This window comes from Thunnus thynnus, chromosome 13, assembly GCF_963924715.1.
Source record: "Thunnus thynnus chromosome 13, fThuThy2.1, whole genome shotgun sequence".
Classification (NCBI taxonomy): Eukaryota; Metazoa; Chordata; class Actinopteri; order Scombriformes; family Scombridae; genus Thunnus; species Thunnus thynnus.
The window spans coordinates 23676853-23700543 of NC_089529.1; the positions used below are offsets into that span (position 1 = coordinate 23676853).

The window sequence follows — 23691 nt, forward strand, 5'->3', positions numbered from 1 at the left end:
ATTTAATTCCGAAAAGCCTAAAACACAAACACTATTCTATTGAATATGCAGTTGCTTAACAGCAAGTTTACTCAGGTTTACTCAAGTTTATCATCTTCTAAAGCCTGTTAAAACTGTGCCACTAGCAGCAAAATGTGACAGAACGTACCAACCGGGCTGGATTTTTCAGCCGGATGTGCTTTTTGATGTTCAAGGAGCTGATTTATTCACTTCAACCAGCCTGATGCAAACATCCCAAGTTCACATTGAATTTTATGCAACATTTCAAAGGTTTGTGTTAGTCTGAAAGCGGGTGACGGTTTGACAGAAACATCTGTATCGGTGGTGTGTGTCACTGTCATGCTGGGTGCACTCATTATGTCTTTGTGCTCTTTTCAGTTTAACCCGCAGAGACGTCTTTGCATATTCGGTGGACATCTCATGAAGCAAAGGCTCGCTCTTATAGGAACTTTCACTGGGTACATTTACATGCGATTCCCTTTAAAAGCAGGTCAAGCAAACTGCATACGGACATTATAAATGAGTTAAAAGAAGCGTGATACTGTCATACTGCGCGCAGATCGCCTGAGGCAGTAAACTAACAGTGCTATAATATTACTGTTTGTTCACTTTATGATTGTGGCATGCTTACACATAATTATTATCACTATAGCCTTAGGTAATAATTCACATCTCCTTTAATGTGATAATAACAGCAAGTGCGTTGTAATAATACAGGTCCCAGAGTTCTGTTTCAAATGACACATGTATTGACCACCGGGGGCAGCAAACACCCGACTACACTGTGTGAAAAGCAGCATAGTGTACGAAGAGCAACTGGTATATCTGTTAGCAGTACCGCCAAACAAACCGTGGGCTGAGAGCATCTATTGCATCATGTTGTTTTAATAAAGATGACTCTGAAATCATGATTGAATGTTGTCTTCCCCTTTTTATATGATGAAAACCTTAAAGTATCAAACTATCAAAGAAGGGACAATCATTAAGCCACACAGTACAGATGTGGTGCAGCCTTTTCAGAAACTGTCTCCAAGATAGTCAACTAATAGTTGCAAATCAATAAACCCCATACCCCCACACCACCCCAAAAATCCTCTGAGAGGCCATCCGAAAAAGCCTGTGATTGAAGTGCTTTTCCCTCTGACCGACCATATTAGTATTCTGTGGCCACTTGCTTGTTTTCAACAGTTATAACACAATATCCATGCTTTGCTTTTATGTCGCACCTCCCAGTGGAATTAGTAGCATAAAAGCAATCCTTGTGTGTCCTGGCTACTTCCAGATGGCTTTAGGAGTGCTTTTATCTTCTCTCTCTGCCTCGTTCGCTCTGTCTCCTTTCACTTTCTCTTGCTTTCTTTCTTCCCCCCACATGAAAGTGCCGTCGGCAGATCTTTGCTTAGCCGGGTTCATTCTCTCTTCATCCGAAAATATAAAAGTTTCAAAGAGCATTTCATGAGGGAGCTCTTCCATAAATGGGATTCATAGCTTTCTAATCTGTGCTGCGAAATTGATCTAAAAAGTTTCCCAGAGCTATTGGCCAACTTACATAATGCAATAAAAGGTCGTGCCTGAGAGAATATTTACTTTTATTATTATTTGTGCCACAAACAATCCCGCCCATTCATTTTCACATTTGGGATTATAACAAAAGCTAGATTCATTGCAAAAAAAAAAAAAACTGCCATAATGACATTTCATTCAAATTTAAAAATACATTTTTAGTATGCTGTAGAAAATCTGTCAAACTGTCAAAAAATGAGTCTTGCTCTGTTAAATAAATAAAAGTAGGCAACATAAAAAAAGCAAGATTTGGACCGGGCAAAGACAATGACATATGTATATGTCATTCATCTGACTGTCACACGGTGCAGCTAAGATATACAGAAAAAAAAGCATATGTCTGGCTGAGTTGTTAAACATGGGAATACTAGTGACTAATACAGCCTCGATTTAAAGCTCTAGGCATGAGCAGGCCAATAATCTGAACAGGACAAGTGAACAGAGAAGTGTGTGACTGTCTACAGTCATGTCAAACTTGCTTAATTACACACACTGTCATGACACAATGAGAGAGCTGTCAAATTTGATTGGCTGACTTCCATTTCTGCCGATGTCAGTGCATACCAGGGACTCATTACAGAAAACTGCGACAAGTGGTAGTGAAAATCTAATCGCCAACGTGAACGTATGACACACTGTTATATCATTAACAGAACAATGTTTTACTGTTGGACATAATGTTGGAGAAATCTGAGGCATTTTTTGAAACAGGGATAGTGTTTTTTTTTTTTTTTTTTCCTGAAAGGACTCAGTCACACGCCTCTTGTCTCACGGGATAACTCCCCCTTCACTTCCAGGTGCGACTCGCTATAAAGCTCATAAGTAGATGATGGTAACAATATATAGCAGAATGACAGCTACAGAGCTTCAGCTTTGCTCACAGCAGACCTCGGACAGACAGACAGCGCATTTCATGCTCGAATATTTGCACACATAGCAAAAGGTCTGTGACACTCAGAATTAGCAGAATTAGGCTGGCTTAGCTGCATGCAGCATTGTCCAAAATACTGAATCTAAGAGTTTTCTTAAATATTGAGCTCAGCAATATTATGTTGTTGAAAATAGCCGCAAATTAAAATGAATGGGATACTAATTCTTCATGACATTTTGTATGTTAGACATAAATTCATTAGTAGGCTCTAGAAATATTTGGATCATAAATACACAAAACACAGCCTGTTCACTACAACAGGGTATGATAATTCTCACTAAATATACAAGCAACATTTTAAAATGGTGAGCACACCACTGTACTGTATACAGCTGTGTGGTAATTTCAGATACATTGATCCTCTGGTCCGGTTAACAGTAGTTGGTTATAGAGTGGGAAAGGTACACCTCTAACAAGAACAATAAAACAAACAGGTGAGATGTACACTATGTCAACGATACGGCTTAAATGAAACACCTATTGGGGTCAGAATTCTGAGTTTCACTTCTTTCACATATTCACTCTCTTACAGATCTATTTCATGATATAAATTGGATATTGAGTGCTGTAGCGTTAGTTGTAACTGTAGTATAAGTGTGTCTAACAAACACTGTCATGGTCACCATGTTATAAATGTGTTGATTGTCTCATTATGGTGTACCAATACACAAAAAAAAAAACACTGCGAGAAAAGCAGCTCAGTGTTATTCTGCGAGCTGTCCTGGATAAATGTCGCACCAGTTACTTTTTGCAGGGTGTGTGTGTGTGTGTGTGTGTGCAAGTCTGTAGGTTTTACAGTCAAGCTCAATACACACACACACACACACACACACACACACCCGCGCACACATTCACACAGCAACACAAATCCATACTAGCCACAGGCTCCTCTCCAATCTATTTTCTGCTCAGCTGGTTTTAAATGAAGTTATTATGACTCATTAAAATGCCCACAAGCTTGTGGAAGTCGGCCAATTACGATTTAAATTCAGCCTCCTGCTCTCACAACCTTATCTCCCCCCTGTACTACCCACCTCTCATCACTACCACTGTTTTCTTTTTTTTGTTTTGGGAGGGGGTGTTTGTAATGTATTCAGAAACCCTTTAAGACCACCAACCCGCCCCCCCTTGGACACACATACGCTCATGCCTGTACGTGTATGCACTTTGACACGATGTGAATGAAGTGAGATGAGGTTAAGGAATTTCTAAAAAGTATTTTTATTACTGGAGATGTAGGTATTAATACAGTATCCAAAAGTAACAAATGTCTACATATTTCAAATTTTCAAGAACAAAACAAAACAAACAAAACAGCAGATGAGGTTAAATATGAAATTACATCTTTTAACCGGTGATGGTGATGAGGGAGATTTCCAGGCTAAAAGAATCCTTCAGTGAGTCAAAAGAGTTGTAAATGCAATAACATCATTTTGTTTATTATTCAAGGATAAGAACAAATTATTTGGTACTCCAAAGATGGCAATTTGTGGGCTTGGTGGGTCAGAGTGAAAGCAATGGTCACACCATGGATCCAAGCCTGGGAAAATCTCAGCTAGCCTGAATTTACTAAAATGAATTCTATGTAAAAAACCTTCAATTGAATGATTGCTAGGCTAGCATATGATGGAGGAGTTGTCCTGTTTTAATGCTTCCTCTCAATAGTCATCTGTCAGCTCCATAACTTGTTCCTTCTCCCAGTGTGATTTGATTTTCTGAGTTGAATGATTTTCTAAGCTTAAGAAGCTCTCATATGAGAATGATATCAGCCCTTTTTTGAGCAAGGAAGTTAGAGTTCATCATATTTTCCCTAGCAAGTTGAAGTGGAAGAAAAGGAAATGACAGACATTCTTTTTGTATAAAATGATGTACTTCTTGAGCATCTTGAGCAAGGCATTTTTGATGGAGATCATCAAAACAGGGAAAATGTCATTGTGATATAAATCTTTAAATCATTGTAGACCTACATCTTTCCAATCAGAAAAAGAAGAGTCAAAGGGTTGAGGCAGGGAATAGATGGCTGTTGCTGATAGGTCCTAATACAGATGATGCTTTAAATTTACAGTGACTTCAGAATTGGATCCATATTTTTTAAGTAGAAAGTACTACTGGGTTCAAGGTGTAACAAGATGGTTTTACAGGGAGTGATGAGAACACTGATGCTGGCAGTGAAGATGAGCGACATGCGTCTAATGAACTTTTGGTGCATGGAGCCAAAATATTTGTTTTTGCCCAGTAGTAATGGATAAAACTAGGAAGAAAAAGAGTTTAAATAATCCTGGGGTGTTTGCCTCCCCAAATAAAATGGCTGATTGTTTGATTAATTTAAGAAAAACATGTGTTAGGGAGGAATCTAAGGAGACATTGGAAAAAATACAGAAACTTTGGGAGAATGTTCATTTTTACTGATTGGATTCTACCAGTTAATGACAGTGGAAGGCTACTCCATCTGTTGAAATCAAATTTGATTTGATTCAGAAGTGGGGTAAGATTTGCTGTGCAAAGAGAGGACAGGGAGCGAGTAATTTGAATACTATATCTAAAACCTGAATAGGATAAGTGAAATGGAATTGAAGCTTGTCAGGGCCTTCTCATTGATTGGGAAGCACTCTGAATGAAGTTTTAATTTGGACCTGGAAAATAACCCAAAATCCACAAGGAGTGAGATAATTGTTGTTGTGTAATATTCAGGGTCAGTTAAGTACATTAGCAAATCATCTGCATATAAAGCCACACAGTGTTCAACCCCTCCTCTTTTCACACCTTGCAGTGATGGTGAAGTCTGTAGCACTATGGAAAGTGGTTTGATGGCTATAGTGAAGAGCAATAGGGATAAGGGACACCCCTGATGAGGTCTCCTGTAGAGGTTAAAGAACGGAGACCCTATAGAGTTAGTGCAGACCGAAGCTTGTGGTGAGGAATAGAGAAGACAGATCCATGCAACGCAATTATTACCAAAACCAAATTTGTCAAATACTGTGAATAAATAGCCCTGTTCAATTCTCTGCATCCAGGCAGGTGACCACTTCCAGAGAGGAGTTGTTGCTGGGAGAGTATATAAGATTTAAAAGAATATTTGAGAATGAATGCTGATTTTTTTATGAAGCTCATCTGGTTTTCAGAGATGACATTTGACAGAATTTGTTCTAAATGGAGAGCAAACACCTTTGCAATGATCTTGACATTCACATTCAGAAGTGAGATAGAACCACAGTTAGTGGAGTCCTGGTTTTTTATTAAGTAGAAGGGATATGGATGCCTGATTAAGTGTCGGAGGTAACTGACCATTTTTAATTGAGTCTCGGAACATATTAAGCAAGAGAAGAGAGTGCTTGTCAGCAAACTTCTTATAAAAATCGGCAGAATAACCATCTGGACCTGGAGTCTTCCAGCTCTTTACTGATCTTATAGTTGTATAACAAGACCTACAGGTATCTCCAAATCCAAGGCGAGATCCTCACTGATTGTTGAAATATCAATCAAATATTAAATTGAGCATTTTGGAATCGTCTGCTGGTGCTTCAGAAGTGTACAAAGTAGTAAGTAGTAGAGTAAAATTATGTAAAAATTTTGTCAATCTCTTGAGGGTCTGATACCAGGTTATTACCAAGGTCCTTCACATGAGGTATAAGCCGAGATGCAGATTGTCATTTTAATTGATTAGTGAGAAGCCTACTCTCTTTTTCTTTGTAATCATTATAAAAAGTGGAATGGAGTAATGGGCCTTATTTGTGGATAATAAATTGAATTGTGATTGTAGATCTAATCTTTTTCGGGGTTTGTGGAACACTGGTGATCTATGTTTAATATTGATTATGTTAATTCTTTAAGTAGTTTTTTGCATTGTTTACTTATATGAGAGGAATAGGCAATTATTGGGCCCCTTAGGAATGCCTTTAAAGTTTCCCACAGTAGTGAAGGGGAGATGGATTAATCTGTATTTGTATATCTACGAACGATTCTATAGATTTTGATAGGCAGTTGTAGAATTTCTCATTGGACAGCAATAATGAAGTAAATTTCCATGGAGAATGATCTGTAAAGAAATTGTAGAGGTTAATTTCAAGTGTCAGTGGGGCATGATTTGATATGACAATTGCCAATTTTTTCCACAGATTTGACTTCACTAAGAACGGTTGAGTCTTCAAAGAAGTAATCTATCCTGGAGAATGTAGGATGGACATTTGAAATAAAAAAGAGAAAATTCTTTGGCTGAAGGGTTATAGAACCTCCATGGGTCCACATATCCATTCTCCTCAATAAACGTGGCACAAGCTTTTGCCATTCCCATTGGGGGGACTACTCTCAAGCTTCAACGATCCAATCTCTGATTGATTGCACAATTTAAATCACCTCCTAAGATCAATCAGTGTGTATTTAAACAGGGGAGAGAAGATAAGAGTTTGTTAACAAATTGAATGTCGTCCCAGTTAGGACTATATGCACTGACTAAAAGGATCGCCATGTCTTATAAAGAACCCATAAAAATAATATAAAAACTGTTGGGGTCAGAAATAGTTTTAGAGGGGATGAACTGAATCTTTTTATTGATCAATATAGCTTTACTGTTAAAGTTAGAATGGCAGGTTCGATTAATCCAACCTTTTTGTAATTTTTTCTGGTCTGCCTTTTTGAAATGTGTCTCCTGCAAGACCACAATCTCAGTACCGAGATGTTTAAGGAGAGAAAAAACTTTTGAGTGTGTGACCGGGCTATTCATTCCTTTAATATTCCATGATTGCCTGACTGCCTCTATTAACCTTGTTATTTGGAGCCATTTACCAAAAGAAACAAAAATAAAATCTCAGGCCTATGTCTGATATAGCAGAAAGCATGCGCAATGCATTTTTGAGATCGATTCAATCATTTAACAGATAAGAGAGCAAAGATACATCCTAAAGCTGACCCCTCTCATTCTCCAATACCTCCAAGGCTTAAGGACAACACAAAAAAAACAACAAAAAAGCAAAACTCCTACGTCTTGTTTCGTGAACAGAAAAGACCTCAGGAAAAAACTGTGTGCTCGGTTTCCAGTGCATCTGAAACTTCTTCTTTCCTCTTCTTTCTCACATGAGAGTGGCTCTATTTATAGAACAGAATTAAGCCTTTAGATCTAACCCTCTCCCCCTCAGCAGAACAATAGCATAGGTAAGCTAGATTATAGAACACCTCTTATTTCTATTGGCCTATGTGTATAAAAGGAAAAAAGAAATTGTAATGAGTCAGCTAAGGGCAGACAATTGACAACAGAGGGTAGGAGTCCATTGCCTCTTTCTGTCAATCAATACCAATTGTCGGCTGTGTGTTTTCCCCACAATTATAATTGCTGAAGTTGAAGGGATCAACTCAAAAGGGTGACCCGAGACTGTCCAGGATCAGTACACCCTTGAAATATGGAACTGAGAAACAAGTGGGAGCATTTAATACACAATACACACAATATTTTAGCCTATTAAAAAAAAAAAAAATCACATTTAAAGTACTTGTATGACTACAAATTATCTAATTATGAAGGCACAGCTTACAGTAATTTTTTTCCCCTCATCACATCACTTTGTGGTGTCTAACTCTCAGCCAATAGTATCAGTTGCCAGGCGTATGGTTTTACCAAATGTATAATTTTTCATGGTTGAGGGATAGTCTGAGAAGTAGTAGAAGAAGAAGAGTGCCCAAGTCCTGACTTTTGGGAAAATAAATAAAATTTGGTAAAAATACACTCAATACACTTTGATAATTATGTTATATTAGATTTGAATGACATTTCCACAAATGATTTATTTATTTATTAAGATATGACTGTCACATTTTTCCTTCTGTATGTAATTTTGTGACGGTCATTAGTATGCCGCTAAATGAAGCATCTGCGTTTGGTTTTGTTTCAACAGTGGGTAAGGGTTACAATACATCTGGATCTATATAATCTTTTCCTCTTTACAGTGGATCAAGTATGTACAATGTATTTGAGTAACTTTAACCTAACCTTTAACCTTTGTTTGATTAAAGCCTCAATTGTTCATCACAATCAAATTCGCCTTAGTCAAAATCAGAAGCCTGAAGAGGCAATAATATTACATTACTATCTTTTGGTAGCTACTATGACTCAACCATAACATATTTGGCTCTTGCTTTTACGGTATATTATCTTATCATAGTTATCTGCCTAACATGTTGAAGTCCATCCCGCTATGATAAGTCAGATAATTAGGCAGTTACAAATAAACAAGTCTTCCCAAACCTTCAAAAAGCCCACATCTGCTATGCCAAGCACAGTAATACCTCTCGAACAGTCCAGCTACCCACCAGGCCAACAGTCAACACAACAAGTATCAACAGAATAGCAGCTGAGCTCACCTCCACCTTTTAAACAGGTTTTCTACTGTATTTAGTTCCCCTGGTGTTGTCATAGAAGGCTTGTGCACTTCCACAAGAAACTCTGATATGAATTTCACCGGGTTGGCTCCTTCAATTTTTTCAGGAATTTCAAGAGTTTGCATGTTTGATTGACCTGTTTTCAAGGTCATCAGTCTTGGCTTTAAGCTGGTTGTTCTCCATCTTGAGAGCAGCACATCTTACTTCTAGAGCCACAGTTTTATCACTGGGGTCTGATAGTGTGTGCTTGACCTTGTTTAATATTTGTCCATGAGAGTCGGTAGTGGATAAAGTCTTATCCAAAGATGCCGAGATGGGTGAAAGTGCACTTTCAAGTGCTTCTTTCAATGGTGAGTTAATTGATGTAGTTAACTCTTTCAGGAGAAAGGTATGAAGATTCTGTAGCTTGGTGAGTAGCTCAGCACTCGCTTCAGCGTCAGACACCATTACAGGATTTATAAGGGTTAGCATACCTTACGAGGGATGTCACGATGTCACAACATCACAAGAATCCATTTGGTCAGGCTTCAAATTATGTGCTTGTGTGCAAACCACTGCTAGTTCGGACCAATCAGCATCCTACAAGGATTCTCAAGTGATCTTCCAAATCCAGCTGCCTCGCAAGGTAAGACGGTGATAGACAGTGATAGAGATGGTTCATCCAATCACCTGCCAAGTATTTTTTGAAAGGGCCCTTTTCCAAACAATTTCCAAGGACAACTTCTCAGATGGTTCTGTGTAACAAACCATCTGGAGCATCAGCTTAGGGGTTAGCAAGGTCCCTTCACTTTTGTCTTGTTTTTCTATGTTTCCTTGCGGCTTTGTGGGTGATTGATGGTGATTTAGTGTCAAAACTAAAAGCAAATATGACCAACAGAACTTGAAGCCTTAAAAAAAAATAAACGTGCCGCCTTCACATGTCTTGCTTGTTACATGCTTAGCCAAAAGTCCCCCAAGGTTAAGGAATTTCGATGATCCAATGAATATCTCTGTAAAGAGTAATTACATACAAAGAGAAACATATTGAAACAAGAATAAAAGTCAAGCGCTGCTTATATCAACATGTGCAGCCCAGATACACATAGCAGCACCTCCTCTGAATGTGGCAAATACCACTAATTGCTATACAGAATTGCATAACTGGACCTCGCCAGCACCAGCCATACAAACTCACACACACTCAGTTTTTTTTTTTTTTTTTTTAGTAAACTTTGGTTTCATGAGGTCATCCTTTTTTTAAAAAAAATTGTAACCAGATCACATCTAATATTTTACACACCATGTTCAATTGTTTTTAATCACAGAATGTGTCTGAAAGTTACATCTGCTTCTAAGCTCTACTTCATCCCTAAAATAAACAGTGTTGATGATGATGATGATGTCGATTAGCGAGTTCTTCAAAAACAAGACTTATTGTGTCGAGATAAGTGCCATGGAGGATTCACAATCAGCTCTGCCCTTCTGCCATCCCGATGCCCTGAGACAGTCTGAAGGACCCTTTGCCTAAAAAAAGACACTACCAGAATACCTGGAGACTAGACCGGGCAATTCCACCTGATCCTGCTTTAGCCCCCTTGAGTAATGTTCAATATTCATCCAGCAAGAGCCCCTCCGAACACACACACACACACACACACACACACACACACACACACACACACACACACACACACACACATATACACGACCTAATTTGACATCAAACTCTGGAGCAAACAAATGTCTGCAGCCTGTGCATCTTCTTCTCCCTCCTTTTCGGCGTAATGGTGAGCAGAGTGTGCGTGCGTGCGTGTGCGTTCGTGTGTAGCTTACTGCATGTTTGTGTGTGCTTGACTCACGTGCACACATGTGTTTATGATCGTGTGTGCATTCTACAGTATCATTCGAATTTCCAGGAGAGCAAATTAATTGGCAGCCTTTTGCAATAACTGACTTTTACCACACATACACACATACGCATCGAGCACACACACAGCGAGCACTCACATCTCTCTTTCTCTCGCTCGCTCTCTCTCGCTCTCTCTCTCTCTCTCAGACACATACACACACACACACATGCTGCTCGCTGACAACAAAGCTGCTGGGAGGAGGGAGGGATGATGAAGCGAATCCAAAATTCAATCGACTGTGTTCTTGTTTTGAGCAGAAGGCACACAGTGTACTGTACTGAGAGGCCATAAAACTCTCACTCTCCACCAAAAAAGAAAAAAAAAAAAAAAAGAAAAGAAAAAAAAAAAACAGCCTTTGGTAGACACACAGACGTTTCAGCAATCACCCTCCATCAAAACACTTTGTCTCGCATACAAAAATAAGACTTGGCATCAGAGCGGAATACCAAATCAGGCCCATTAAGGGAGCAGAGGGGCACTCGCTACTTAGCAACCAAAAGGATTTAAAGCTGCAATATCCCTGTAATAAAAAGGAATAAGATCAAGTCCTCCTTTTTTTCTTTCTTGTCTGAAAATAGAGAGGGCTGAAAAGTCAACTCTGAGCTTCCCCGTCCAACTTCTTGATTGACAGGCTTTGGGAGTAACCGATACCACAAGAAAAGATGGTAACGGCTCTGTTGGAGCTGCTTGTTTGAGAAAAAGGTGATTACTTGTGGGATTATACAATTAGTAGTATTTATGTTTGAGGGACGATTAATCTTTTCACATCTTGTGAATAAAAACTGAGCTTGTAAATACTGTACATGATGTATCATTACTTTTATTTTAAGCTAGTTTCAATTCTATGTTGTTGCATTAATGTATTCCCATGTAAAATGCTATGTAATTGTATTTCCACGTGTTAGACAGATAAGTATGATAAGATAATATGCCGTAAAAGCAAGAGCCCAATATGTTACGGTTGATAATTCTGTACCTGAACGATAATTCGCCGTACTCAAATTGATTAACATACTTTCTATTTGAACATGTTCTAGCTACAGTTCAGTCACATTGTACCATCAATAAATCAGTTGCTTGTTCATTTTAAGATCATAAACAAACAGGAGCACAAAACAGTTGTTATTCTCGTGCAAAAATTTGTCCGGCACTATCAGATAAGGGATGGAAGGACAACATATTTATCGTCTTTAGGGAAAGGAAATACAACAGAGATTATTTTAGATTTTAAAAGTCTGATGCGAAACTAGCAGCCCCTAGAGGCTGCAATACCTATAAAAGTGTTGGATGGTATAAAAAAAACTCACAGATTCTTGCTAATCTTATCTGTAGCTAAAAATAAAAAGAACATTCCTACGTGTGGCATTGGAGGTAAGCAAATTTCATATCAATCACTTCCCATGCTAGCTGCCGCCGCCGCCGCCGCTAGCTTACAAGCCTCACTGCGGTCTCTTGCAGAGGGTTCCTTACATTGGTCTTCCAGAAAAATTACATGTTCCTGGACTGCCCACGTTCTAAGATAAATGAGTCGGCAGATGGATTACCCAACATCACCAACCTTAGCCCCACGCCTAGCTAAAACATGCTGCTGCACATACTTTGGCACCTTTAAATGTATATTCAATGTCAAAGTATGATTTGTACTTCTCTGCAATAACATCATACATATCATTAGACTATGACACATCCTTTGCTAGTTAGTGAAACATTTCTCAGCAGTGCAAGCTCCTCTTAATACCCACACAGCTTCTTCCAGGAATACAGTTACAGGTGTCAGGTAGAACCACGCTGAGCAAAATTACATTGAAGGCAACTGGCCGTCTAGTCTGAGTGTGCCTCCAGACAGGGAGCTGTCAACCTGGTCAGCTGGAGAGTCTATCACCCAGAGGATCATCCCTCATGTATTCGTCAGCCTGGCTATTTTTATGTCTTATTTCTTTAAAAACACTACTTTTCCCAGAAGCTCACGGCACAGGTACACTGAGTACTGGCTAAGGAGCGCAGCTGCTTGGTGAAACACGTTTCCAATGAAGTCACATTTGCTCAGGACAGCGGTCTAACAAGTTCTCCCCTCCTCACTCCTCCTCCCCTTACCTCCCCCTACTTCCACCGCCTGTCTCTGCTGGGAATAAAAATATCAATCTGACAGCGACGACTGATTCTACGGTATTATAAGTCGACCCCTGCGTCATGTCACCTCTCGCTTGTCTGTCCCCGACGTGCCCTCCTCTCATGTAATATAACCCAGCCGAGAATTGTCCAGCTGCATAATCCCAGTGGTGTTTGGACCAGTAAATCAACAGGTCAGGGGAAGTATTACAAGGAGTGCAGGGGAAAGGGGAATTTTAAGTTGCAGAGAAGCAGTTACATTATCCTACTAAAGCATGAGCTACTGCTCTTTATCCACTCTGTCTGTCATCCTGTGTTAATGTACAGGGTAACAGCAGGGGTATATGTGTGTATATGTGTGTGTGTGTGCACACAGGCAGGACAGAACATAAGCTGCGGTAAAAAAAAAATGTACATGCAAACCACTTAACACTTTGGGCCATACTTTTATTTTTTTTCTGAACTACTTCTTTTCCTACTACTTGCTTTTAATAGCACTTTCCCCCCGCCACCCCTCCCTCCCCAGAGTCTCCTGTCTCTCTTCTCAGTCATGCATACACACACAGAGACAGACGCACACACACACACACACACACACATTTAAGAATTTGTGGCCTGGAAGGCAGTCAAGTTTCATTAATTTCTCGGTTTGGGTACAGTACAGTGTGTTCCTGGACTCACATCTGCGAGCGATCATAAATGCTGGAATGCTGGCAGAACATCCAGACCTGCCGGCACAAATATGTCGTCATCACTGTGAGGGAAGAGCCGGCACAACGCCAAAACAGCCGACCAGCCGTCAGCCAAACAGCCGAACAAATGCAGCGAGAGACAGAAACAGAGACAAAGAGCAATGGGAAAGCAGCCCTACCGCCTCGCCGCGTTCATATCCAAATTCTTTGCATTTCTCCTCATCTAAACGCTCTGGACATTTACGTGGGCATTTTACTCCCACGCTAAGATTGGGATCAGACTAGAACAAAGCTTTTAATTTCAAGGAGCCAAGTTGAACATCTAGTCAGGGACGACAAGAGGAAAACTTGCCTTTTGTTTATCTTTGGCACATTTATAATAATTTTAGTTAATGTGTGCTGTTCAGGTCAAATAAACTAAAGAACAGAATGTGAACAATTAGAGTTAGTCAGGTGCACAAACACTTAAACATATTTACTTTAAAATCTACGTGGTTATTTGATCATCTATGAATTTTTAAATAAAACATTCTTCATTCAGCTTAACGTCCGACTGTGTATTCATGTCGTTGCTTTCTTCTTTTTGTCATTTCTAGTTGCTCTAAACCGAGTGTCCCAGCTTTTTCTTTTCTTTTTTAAACATACAACCCCAAAAAGATCAACAAATAGGCAACATAATGTTATAGTACCAAACGAGGTGTCGTAAAAGACAAATCCTATTTCAGCCTGCTCAGAAAACAACACTGCTCTAAACTTTAAACCTCACTCTGGAAATATACTGTACTGGCTGACTAATGCTCAAACCAAACACAAGCATACCAAACTGCTGAAAGCTGTGTGACACACCACCACACAGCGCTAGTATATGACCTGAAATGACAGGAGATTATCATGTTAAGTCACGTTTTACAGCAAATAATGTAGAGAATCTAGAGATGATATGAGCTATGTGTGTTCACTATACAGTCTATTATGAGGGTTTTGACTGGAGATGTTGAATGCTAACAAAATAATCCTTGGTAAATGTCAAAATGATGATGATGATGATGACGATGTTCTTTTGCAAGTGCAGATTACCTAAGCATAGGGTTAGGTATTGCATCATTTGAAAAGTTTGATATTGTTTTTTTTCCAATACCAAAACGACACGTTTATATGTGCAGAACAAACATGTTTTAAAGGGCAGATTCACAATTTTTCCAAGTCTGTCGACATTGAAATAGGTTTTTCTTGCTGTAAAAATTCCCTCCAAATGTGCTTAAAATGTAAGTGATGGGGGGCAAAATCTACAGTCCTTGTTTTGTGCAAAAATGCAAAAATTAAAAAGTTCAGTTAATATGAGGCCTCAGCAGTCTAGAGTTAGTCAAATAAAGACAATATGTCTTCCAAGGTTACAGTCTTTTTAGTTTAAGATGGTATAATTGTGTTTTTTTTCCATTTTGAGCTGTGGCAGAAGGATAGTAACAAGAAAATCTGGCACTAAAAAGACTTCATCTTCTTGATTTCACTAATTCTTGTGGCTGAAGCTTCATATTAGCTTCACATAAACTTTGAAATACATTTGTGCACAGAAGGAGGGTTGTGGATTTTGAAGGCATTATGAAGAGAGAGATCTCTCTTAACATCAAGTATGAACAGGCTAAATGACTATAGCAAGGAAAAACCTGTTTCAATGTTCATTTTGGCAACTGACTATTGTTTAAAGAGAGATTTGAAAAATCGTGAAACCTATACTTTAACCAAAAAAATTAGCCAAATGCTGCTAAATGCACCAGGGTGAAATATAAAATAAGTTCTCTTATATAAAACACAGTCAAATATTAGAAGGCTGTCAGGAAATATCAGATCAAAGACGTATATATGCCTTAGAATTAACAAAGCATTCAATACCACATACGTATTTCTTCCTGACACGTTCTGATAATCGATGCTATGGACACATTTCAGTACGTACTCAGACAGTATTGAGCAAGCAGACAGCGCAATCCACCATGCTCTATATTTAAATTCCCTTTTCGGCTCCCTCACTACCAAGCAGCACATCACAGACACCATCTCTCCATTCATATATCATCGCATTGTGCCCTTGAGCAAGACACTTAGCCTGCGACTGCAGTTTAAATAAAGACGGATCTGTTTTAATGTGCTTTAGATCTCATGCGCGCACACACACTTACACACACAGACAGCTAATCCAGGAAACTCTTTACTATGTATACATACTGTAAACAGAGGATTAAGACTCTTATACTATAAAGGCAGTGAGATGAAAAGTTGGTGGTAACAGAGATGGGGATGCGGGTGTTCAGGAGAGAGTCTTATTGATAATCTTATTATCTGCATCGGCTCGCTCAGAAAACAAACTGTGAATCATATCAGTCTGGTCTGGTCTTGTTTGGTGAGCTTCAGTACAAAACACACACACACACTCACACACACACACTTAGTAGGTTATTGATACAGTGGTTAATATGCAGTTTGACTGATACATATTTATTGATTGAAACTAGACTTGTGTGGCAACAGTTTGCCAAAAATAAAATAACTCAAGGGCCACTTTCAACAGCATCATGAGGCCCGAAAGCTCCTAATATGTAAACCTCGGGTTATAGGGTTTTTTTTTCTACAGGCCATTTTAGATTATATTTTGATAAAAGAAGCCAAACATCTCAAATGTTCTATGTTATCTAAACACAAGCAGCTGCACAAGAACTTTGGCTAAATACATCTAAATTGTTCAAATCAGGAATGATCTGATCTAAGAATGACTAAACAAGATGATGAATATGACAACTTTTTTGATACCCAGCATTAGTTTTGATTATATTTAGAATTACTATTATTATTATTCTGGGGTTTAATTGTGGTTTAACAGAACTGGAATCAAGTAAACCATGATTATTGGGTTTTTTTTTTAAGGTATTCATTGCATTCAGTTGGTCAAAGTTTATGTAATACTGGAATCATTTTCTATAACCAGTGTAAAGGTGCTGCTCTCAATTATAGAAAACAACATCCAAGACCTCAAAATGCACCCAAAAGGGGCTGAGTCACAGTCCTCCACCCTGCTCGAACCCCCATCTGCAGGCTTTGGCTCAGCAAACACTGTCAAATACTAAACGTCAGGCGTTGATACAAAAAAAAAAAGAAAAAAGAAAAAAACAACAACGTGGAGAGGACTGAGACAGAACGAGACGAGAGGAAAAAAAATAAATAGCTGGCACAAGGTAGACTGTACATACTGTACCCTCAGTGGTGGCAAGAAGCCCAGACTGGCAAGCCGCCAAGTCCTCTGTACAACAAGCACAGAGAGACAGACAGACAAACAGACAGACAGACAGGCGGGCAGGCAGGAAGACAGGCAGAGTGGAAAGCAGAGGGGAGGGAGGAGACAGCAGCAGCAGCAGCAGCAGCGTCTGAAACGCTCCACATCCATGACACGCTGCGCATACCAAAAAGCCTCTCCACTCTCTCGCTTCATCTCCCCAATATTCTGTCTTTTCTGAAGCGAGCTGAAGGATGATGGCGGCGGCAGCGGCGGCGGCAGAGGAGGAGGAGGAGGAGGAGGAGGAGGAGGAGAGGAGGAGAGGAGGAGGAGGAGGGGCTGAGGATGAGGGTTTTGGGACTTGGTGAAGTGTCATCATTACAGAGAGACACGATAAAAATCGAGACGCGGTGTCAGACCGAGAAAAGCCTTGAAAGTCAAACGGTGGAGGCGGAGGTGGAGGAGACAAAAAAAAATGAAATAGTGCAAAAAAAAGACAACAAAAACTATCAAAGAAGCTTTGCCTCGGCGCTGTCTCTTCCCTAACCGTCGCCCGTCTCCACAGAAGCGCTTGTCTTGCCTTTTACGCCAGACCAAAGCGACTATGAATCAACACTGATGTGTGTAACAGCACAGGTTGATGTTGTGCATCAAGACAGCCCCGCTTGGAAAGAGGAAAAAAAAGAGAAAGAAAGAAGAAAAAAAAAAGTTTGTGCACTTGCTGCCACTGTTGCTAAAAATACACTGCCCACATTTTCCGCTCGGTTGCCTTTCTCAAGGTGGAGTATGTGGTTCTTCCTAGAGTTTTCAATGTTCTGCTTTTTCCATTTGATCTCATATCAACAGAGTTTCACCTTATGTCAATTGGTACAAATTGTGAGTTTTTATTCACCTGTTGATATCATAGAAGACACTGAAAGTCTACTGATGATTACCTCAGTGTGGTCGAAACTCACACTAATCTGATCTTATTCAAGAAGTGATCATGATCTCTTTGGTCTTAATATCCCAAATATACGTGTATCTAAACTGTACAACTAAACATGATCTTCCCTCAACATGAAATGGATTTAAATTGTTTTGGAGAGACTTTTTTTAGTGCCGTTAACCCTCCGCATGCACGGTACAAACGCTGTCGAAAAGCACTTAACATTTCTTCAGAATGCTTTTAGTCTGTGACATTTCTGTCACTTTAAATGAAAGAGTGTTGATGACTTTAACTTTCATGTTTTTAGGTTTGTTAGTTTTTTTTTTTTTAATTTTTATAATTTTATGCAGGTCCAGTAACATGATCAGTTATCTTGTTAAATGTACATTATCCCAGGTTTACCCTTATTGATATAAATGAGGTGGACAAAATACTAAATATACAAAATTATAATTATATATATACACGTCTACATAATATATCTATATACAATTATTCAGATAAGAGGAATAAAAAGGAGGAAAGAAGCCTCTTCTGCTGCAAGATCACAGATTTTTCATTTCATTTTTCATCGTCTCACAGGGTAATTTAAACGTTTGATAAATATTACTTTTACACTTCTAATACTGCTGCTGTTATCACTACACTGACATGCTACTATTACCATTACTGCCACCTCTACTACCATATTATTATTTCTACAACTTCCAGTACTGCCAGTAAATCCTCTATTTCTATCACTACCATTACAACTTGTTCTTGCACCTTTACTGCTACTGCTAATGCGCCGGGTACATTACATTAGCGTCACTGTCGCTATTATAACTACAACAATTATTACAATGACAAATTCCCAATATGCTTCTAACTGTAAGTTTGCTTTAAGACTAGTCGGACCTGAGGCCAAGTCAGGTTAACTTGGATCCATGTCAGCAGCGAGAGCATGGCTCTTTACGGCTCATCTCCACCGGAGCATGCAGAGAGCTGCACGCACACTTCAGGAACAGTCAACAAGTGTCTGAGCTCAACATTACCTCGACTCACCCTTAGCTTCCACTTTGTCATATATCCTGAGTTCAAACCTTCATGCTTACTGCTGAACCGCACAACATGAAACAACATAAACACCAAGCCAGCTCCAGGAGAGAGGCTTTAAGGCAGGATGTTATGTCTGAAGAGGCGCATAGTGGGGGGACACATAAAATCTCCAAAACAGTCACTATCCTATTTGTGTCCGTGACAGAGCGCTCTTCTCTCTGCATTGACAAGTGAGTGAGATGGGGCGGGCGGGGGGGGGGCATGCATTTGCAGCAGGGAGACTGTGAAAATGGGGTGTAATTTTAAAATAAACACTGAATACTTCCTCGGAGCAACTTTTGTTTTTGACACGCTGAGTTGTGTGCTGAGCCAATTCACCGGCACAGCGTGAGTTCGTCATTCATCTTTGTCACAACATAGCAGGAGTGTCAGCATCCATCTCAGTCATTGTTTAAGTTTTGGTGAGATACGAACAAACAAATGATCCTAGCAATTATAGTTTTCTGCCTACTGACAGTGGTGGGCCTCGGGATTGGAGGGGTGGGGGGTGGGGGGGGTGGGGGGGTGGTATGCTCATCGACAACAACAACAACAACAACATTAATGCCAAGCAGACAATTCAGACCGCTTAGTGTGACCCGTTGGAAAACATACAGGGTACCAAACAGAGAGCTCAATCTGTGGGCCAATGTCAACACATGGATTTGGGGTTTTGTGCATAAGTGTGTGTGTGTGTGTGTGTGCAGAAGGGGTTCCCTCAGAGGTCCCATGGCTTTTACAGTGTCTCAATAAACCATCTGCACTTAGGGCCTTAGGAGTGTAAGCTCTTTGCTATAAAAGACGGTTCATGCCATTAAAACGGCGCAGCGCTAAGTAGTAGTAGGACTGCTGGTGTATGTTTGCGTGTTTGGAGTTGGATGTAATTCTGTCAGACTGGACCAATCAAGGTGTCCAGAGTTCTGACTTGTACTGCCTTTCAGACCTCTAATGTCACAGACGTGTAGGATGACAGGATGATGATGTGCAGGCACTTCTTGGGTTACGTTTCTCAGAGCTGCTCAGCCTTACTGGGCTGAACAGTTATTTAATCCACAAATCACTGAAAACTGGGTTGTGCTCCACATCCATATATTTAAACTGGGAAAGCATGTGTAAGGCTTAGCTTTCAGGCTGCAGGGACTTCATCTGTACTGTACAATGCATTCATGATCAATCGTTTTGAATCTGTGAATGGTTGTAAACCAGATTTTTGAGATGCCAGAGTAAATGCTTAAGTACGGGTTTGCAGGGTATCATAGCGTAAGTCTGCAAGAGAGAGAGATGCAACCTCCCCTTTAAGGACCTTGCCGGTGTTTTTGAATGTGTTTACTTGCAAACACATATTATATACTTGTCATTACTGACCACATTGAAAGCCTTCTGCATTGTTACTTCCTGTTTTACATTCATTTGAATAAACTATTCAAGTTGCAGGAACATAAACCTTGCTTAAGTTCAGGGTCATAGCTAACATTGAGGATACTGAGGTCTTTTCTTGGGAGGGAGATATAATTTAAAAAAAAACAACAAAGCATGTAAGTGAATAATTAAATTCATAATAAAGAAGAAACTGTTTATCAAATATAATAAATGGGTTCATCAATCAATCAATCTTTATTTATATAGCGCCATATCACAACAGAAGTCATCTCAAGGCACTTTTCACATAGAGCAGGTCAAGACCGTACTCTTTTCATGCAAAACCACTGGCATGGTTCATCAGGGACCTTCTTCTTATCAACCTCCAAGGATTTCCATAGAAACAATTCTCTAAATTCTCATTGAAACTCTGAGAGAAGCACTGATGTATTGCTTATTCAGCTACATAATGGTTAATTTAACTGTATGGACTGTATTCAAAAACTGCCATTATCAACCATAAACTTGCAATGATAATGGGAGGAACTGCTGCTGAGCTCAACAGTGATCATTGTATGGGGATGTGGTTTTGTGGGTTTTTTCTTTTACCTGAATGAGACAGCAAATGCATCCGTAGACGGAGGCTGTCCAGGAAGCTCTTCCCACACAGCTCACACCCGTAGGTCTTCATTCCACTATGCATCTTCCTGTTGTCAAAGAGAAAAACAAACACTTTAAGTATGTGGACTCTGCTGCTATGAAAGTCTTGTTGTTTTGACCGGACAAAGTTTAATGTGTATGTCTCTCAAAATAGATGTTTGTGTCTCTAAACAAAGTGGCTTTTTTTTAAAAAAAAAATTTTTTTTTACAGCACATAAATGATGAGCTTCAGTACATCAAAAGCTTTGGCTATCCTGTTGCCTTCTGTAGTTTAAAAGACACAAAATGTCACACTCCATCAATTATAACATCAGCCCATAACAATAACCATCAGTGAAACACATTGTCCAACTATCACACATATTCTTCTACATGGAGCACCAGACCATGACTCAGTGGTATAAATCATAAGATGCTATTCAAGCAGAGGCAATATCAACTCCTTACATCTAAAGTGCTGCAGATGGATAAGGAGCTGTAGAGTGAAATAAAATGATTTATTCAGGCAAACAAACAGGACAGCTACTTTGTGTTATGAACCATTTATTGGCCGGTTTTTGACAACAGTTCTCTGAACTATAAGGTGATGTGTAGCTCGAAGAAAAAAAATCTGATCTAAAACGAATTGCCTTTTTTTTCAAATGGACAGTCATTAGGCTGTAACATAGTTTAAGCTCACAAGGTCAGACAAGACTAAGGGTCAATATTTGATTATGCGGTAAAGGCCTTGAAGGTTAGGAAACTAAATAACATCTAACAACACAAAGTCTAGCCTCACCACTCTCTCCGTTACGAAATCCTCAAAGACCCCACGGCTCGCTACAAAGCATATTATTCTTGAGAGATATCTGAAAGTGCTCTAAAGCAATTAAGGTGACACGAATTGCCAAACAACTGCCACAGCGCCTTAAGCCTCTCAAGAACTTCAAATATCTCACCTTGAGAGCGGTACAAGAAAGCACACACACGGCCACGGATAGTAATGATTGTTGGTCAAGTTGGTTCTGTTTCAGATTTGGCGCTTTTAATCTAAAAACCGTTTCACACAGTGAGGCTTCAAACTAAGTATCATCTTCCTGATGAAAGGATCGAGTGATCGAGGCCATGATAAGTGGTGAAAAACACCACTGTTGGTTCTTTAAGGCTTTGGTTTGATTGTCACGTTTCCAGCTTTGGAAAATCTTCAACATTTTACTGCAAAGTTAAATAAAGATACCCCCAAATATGCACAAAAACAAGTGCATGATTCAGTACTCAAGTGAACGTATGCTTCTGGCAGGCAAAAAAAAAAAGACAATGTCAAACAGAAGGATTTCATAGTCTCCATTGTCGAGTCAGGTGGCACAGAGTGATCAGCTGAGTGCATTCTTGGGGAAACAATGCCCTTGATAAGAGATCCGCTCAACTTGGGCGAGATGACAGCCATCCATCTTAGCGTCTCTCAACAAAGCCGCAGAGGCAGAGGTGGTGCCACTCTCCCAAAACATGACTGATTGATGTCAGATGTCGAATGCAAATTGATTTACAGCTCTCTTTTGTGCCTCGAGAAAGGGGTAGGGAGAAACAGAGCGAGGATGAGACAGAGACAGACGGAGAGAGATTATATCGTGTCCTTATGGCAATGGCTGCAGGAGTTATTAAACAAAAAAAAAAAAAAAGTCTAGTATGAGTTAAGTGAAAATTAATTGCTGCAAAACATTGTTGAAGACCCGGCTGGAAGAAAGAGTGGTAAAAATTGTAATAAAAATGCAGGGGAGTGGAAGAAATCATGATAGCCATTGTAGTGATTAGAATTTGTAGAGACCCTGAAAACTAAAGGCAGAATGACATCCCTTTGGCAAGCAGGGAGTAATTAAAAGGCCTTAAATGCCAAATGCCTCCAAAAGGGAAAGGACACTCGAAAAGCCAAAAGGGAAGAGAAAGTGACACAGAGAGACATTAACGGCAATGCTGAGAAAGTAAAGACATCTCTTCCACTGTTTGATATCAGTATGTGATGGTGCATATAGACTAGGAGTTATATCATGATATAATGAACTAGAATTACAAATTCCCACTTCCTCCTTCTCTCACAACCAGCAGAGAAAGAAATCTAAATCCGCCATGTTCAAAAGCAGGCATAACAATTACAGCAACAGAGTTGTTGGTTATACATGTAGTTGGACAAATGCACGAGTATACATTGTGTCTTACAGCTGCATTGCATTCTGGTCTATTGAGGCAACTTGCCAGTGGACAACCTGCCATCTCTGCCGTCTCTACATTGGAATCCTTTGGTGCAGCATAGCAGCACTAAAATTTGTGATAACCCTTGTGTTGTAACTTTAAGGGACCAAAGCCTAGTGTGTACAAATTATGCTTTAGGTAAATGAAAAATATCTTAATGTAATCTTAATCTTCTTTGACTAGTTATCCATTTGAATTAAAGAAATACACAATGGACGAAGGAGTGGAGCAGGATTGTTTTTTCCTTTAAGGATCAGGTGATGTACACACTTTCACTCCGATAAGGGGAAAAAACACACGTAGGCGGTAAACCACAACACACACAGAACACAAAGCCTTTCAAAGGCCTTTTGTGTCCCTCCTCAATCTGACCATTGTGCCCCCCAGACAGAGCACTGATAAGGTATGGATGGACTTATTAAGGCCACTCCAAGTGGAAGCCGTGCCGTGTACTTTCATCGTAAATGTAGTGTTGATGAGCAAAGTGCAGTGTGTACGTCCCTAGCAGAGAGAGTGTGTTAAATTTAACTGCAATAGCTCGCTCTACCCACTAAAAACATCACATTACTTGATGTTCAACAGAACAGTAACAACCGCAATTCAGTCTGTTAAAGGGACTTTTAGAG

General features: G+C 39.6%; 1 protein-coding gene across 2 annotated transcripts in view; it reads right to left on the reverse strand.

Moving 5' to 3' along the window:
* Positions 1-23691, reverse strand: part of zbtb16a (zinc finger and BTB domain containing 16a) — a 158508-nt gene that overhangs the window by 79786 nt on the left and 55031 nt on the right. For both annotated transcript variants that reach the window (XM_067608746.1, XM_067608745.1), the window contains exon 3: positions 20789-20886. In XM_067608746.1, the coding sequence (XP_067464847.1) occupies positions 20789-20886 (98 nt within the window). The remainder of the gene's footprint in view (positions 1-20788; positions 20887-23691) is intronic.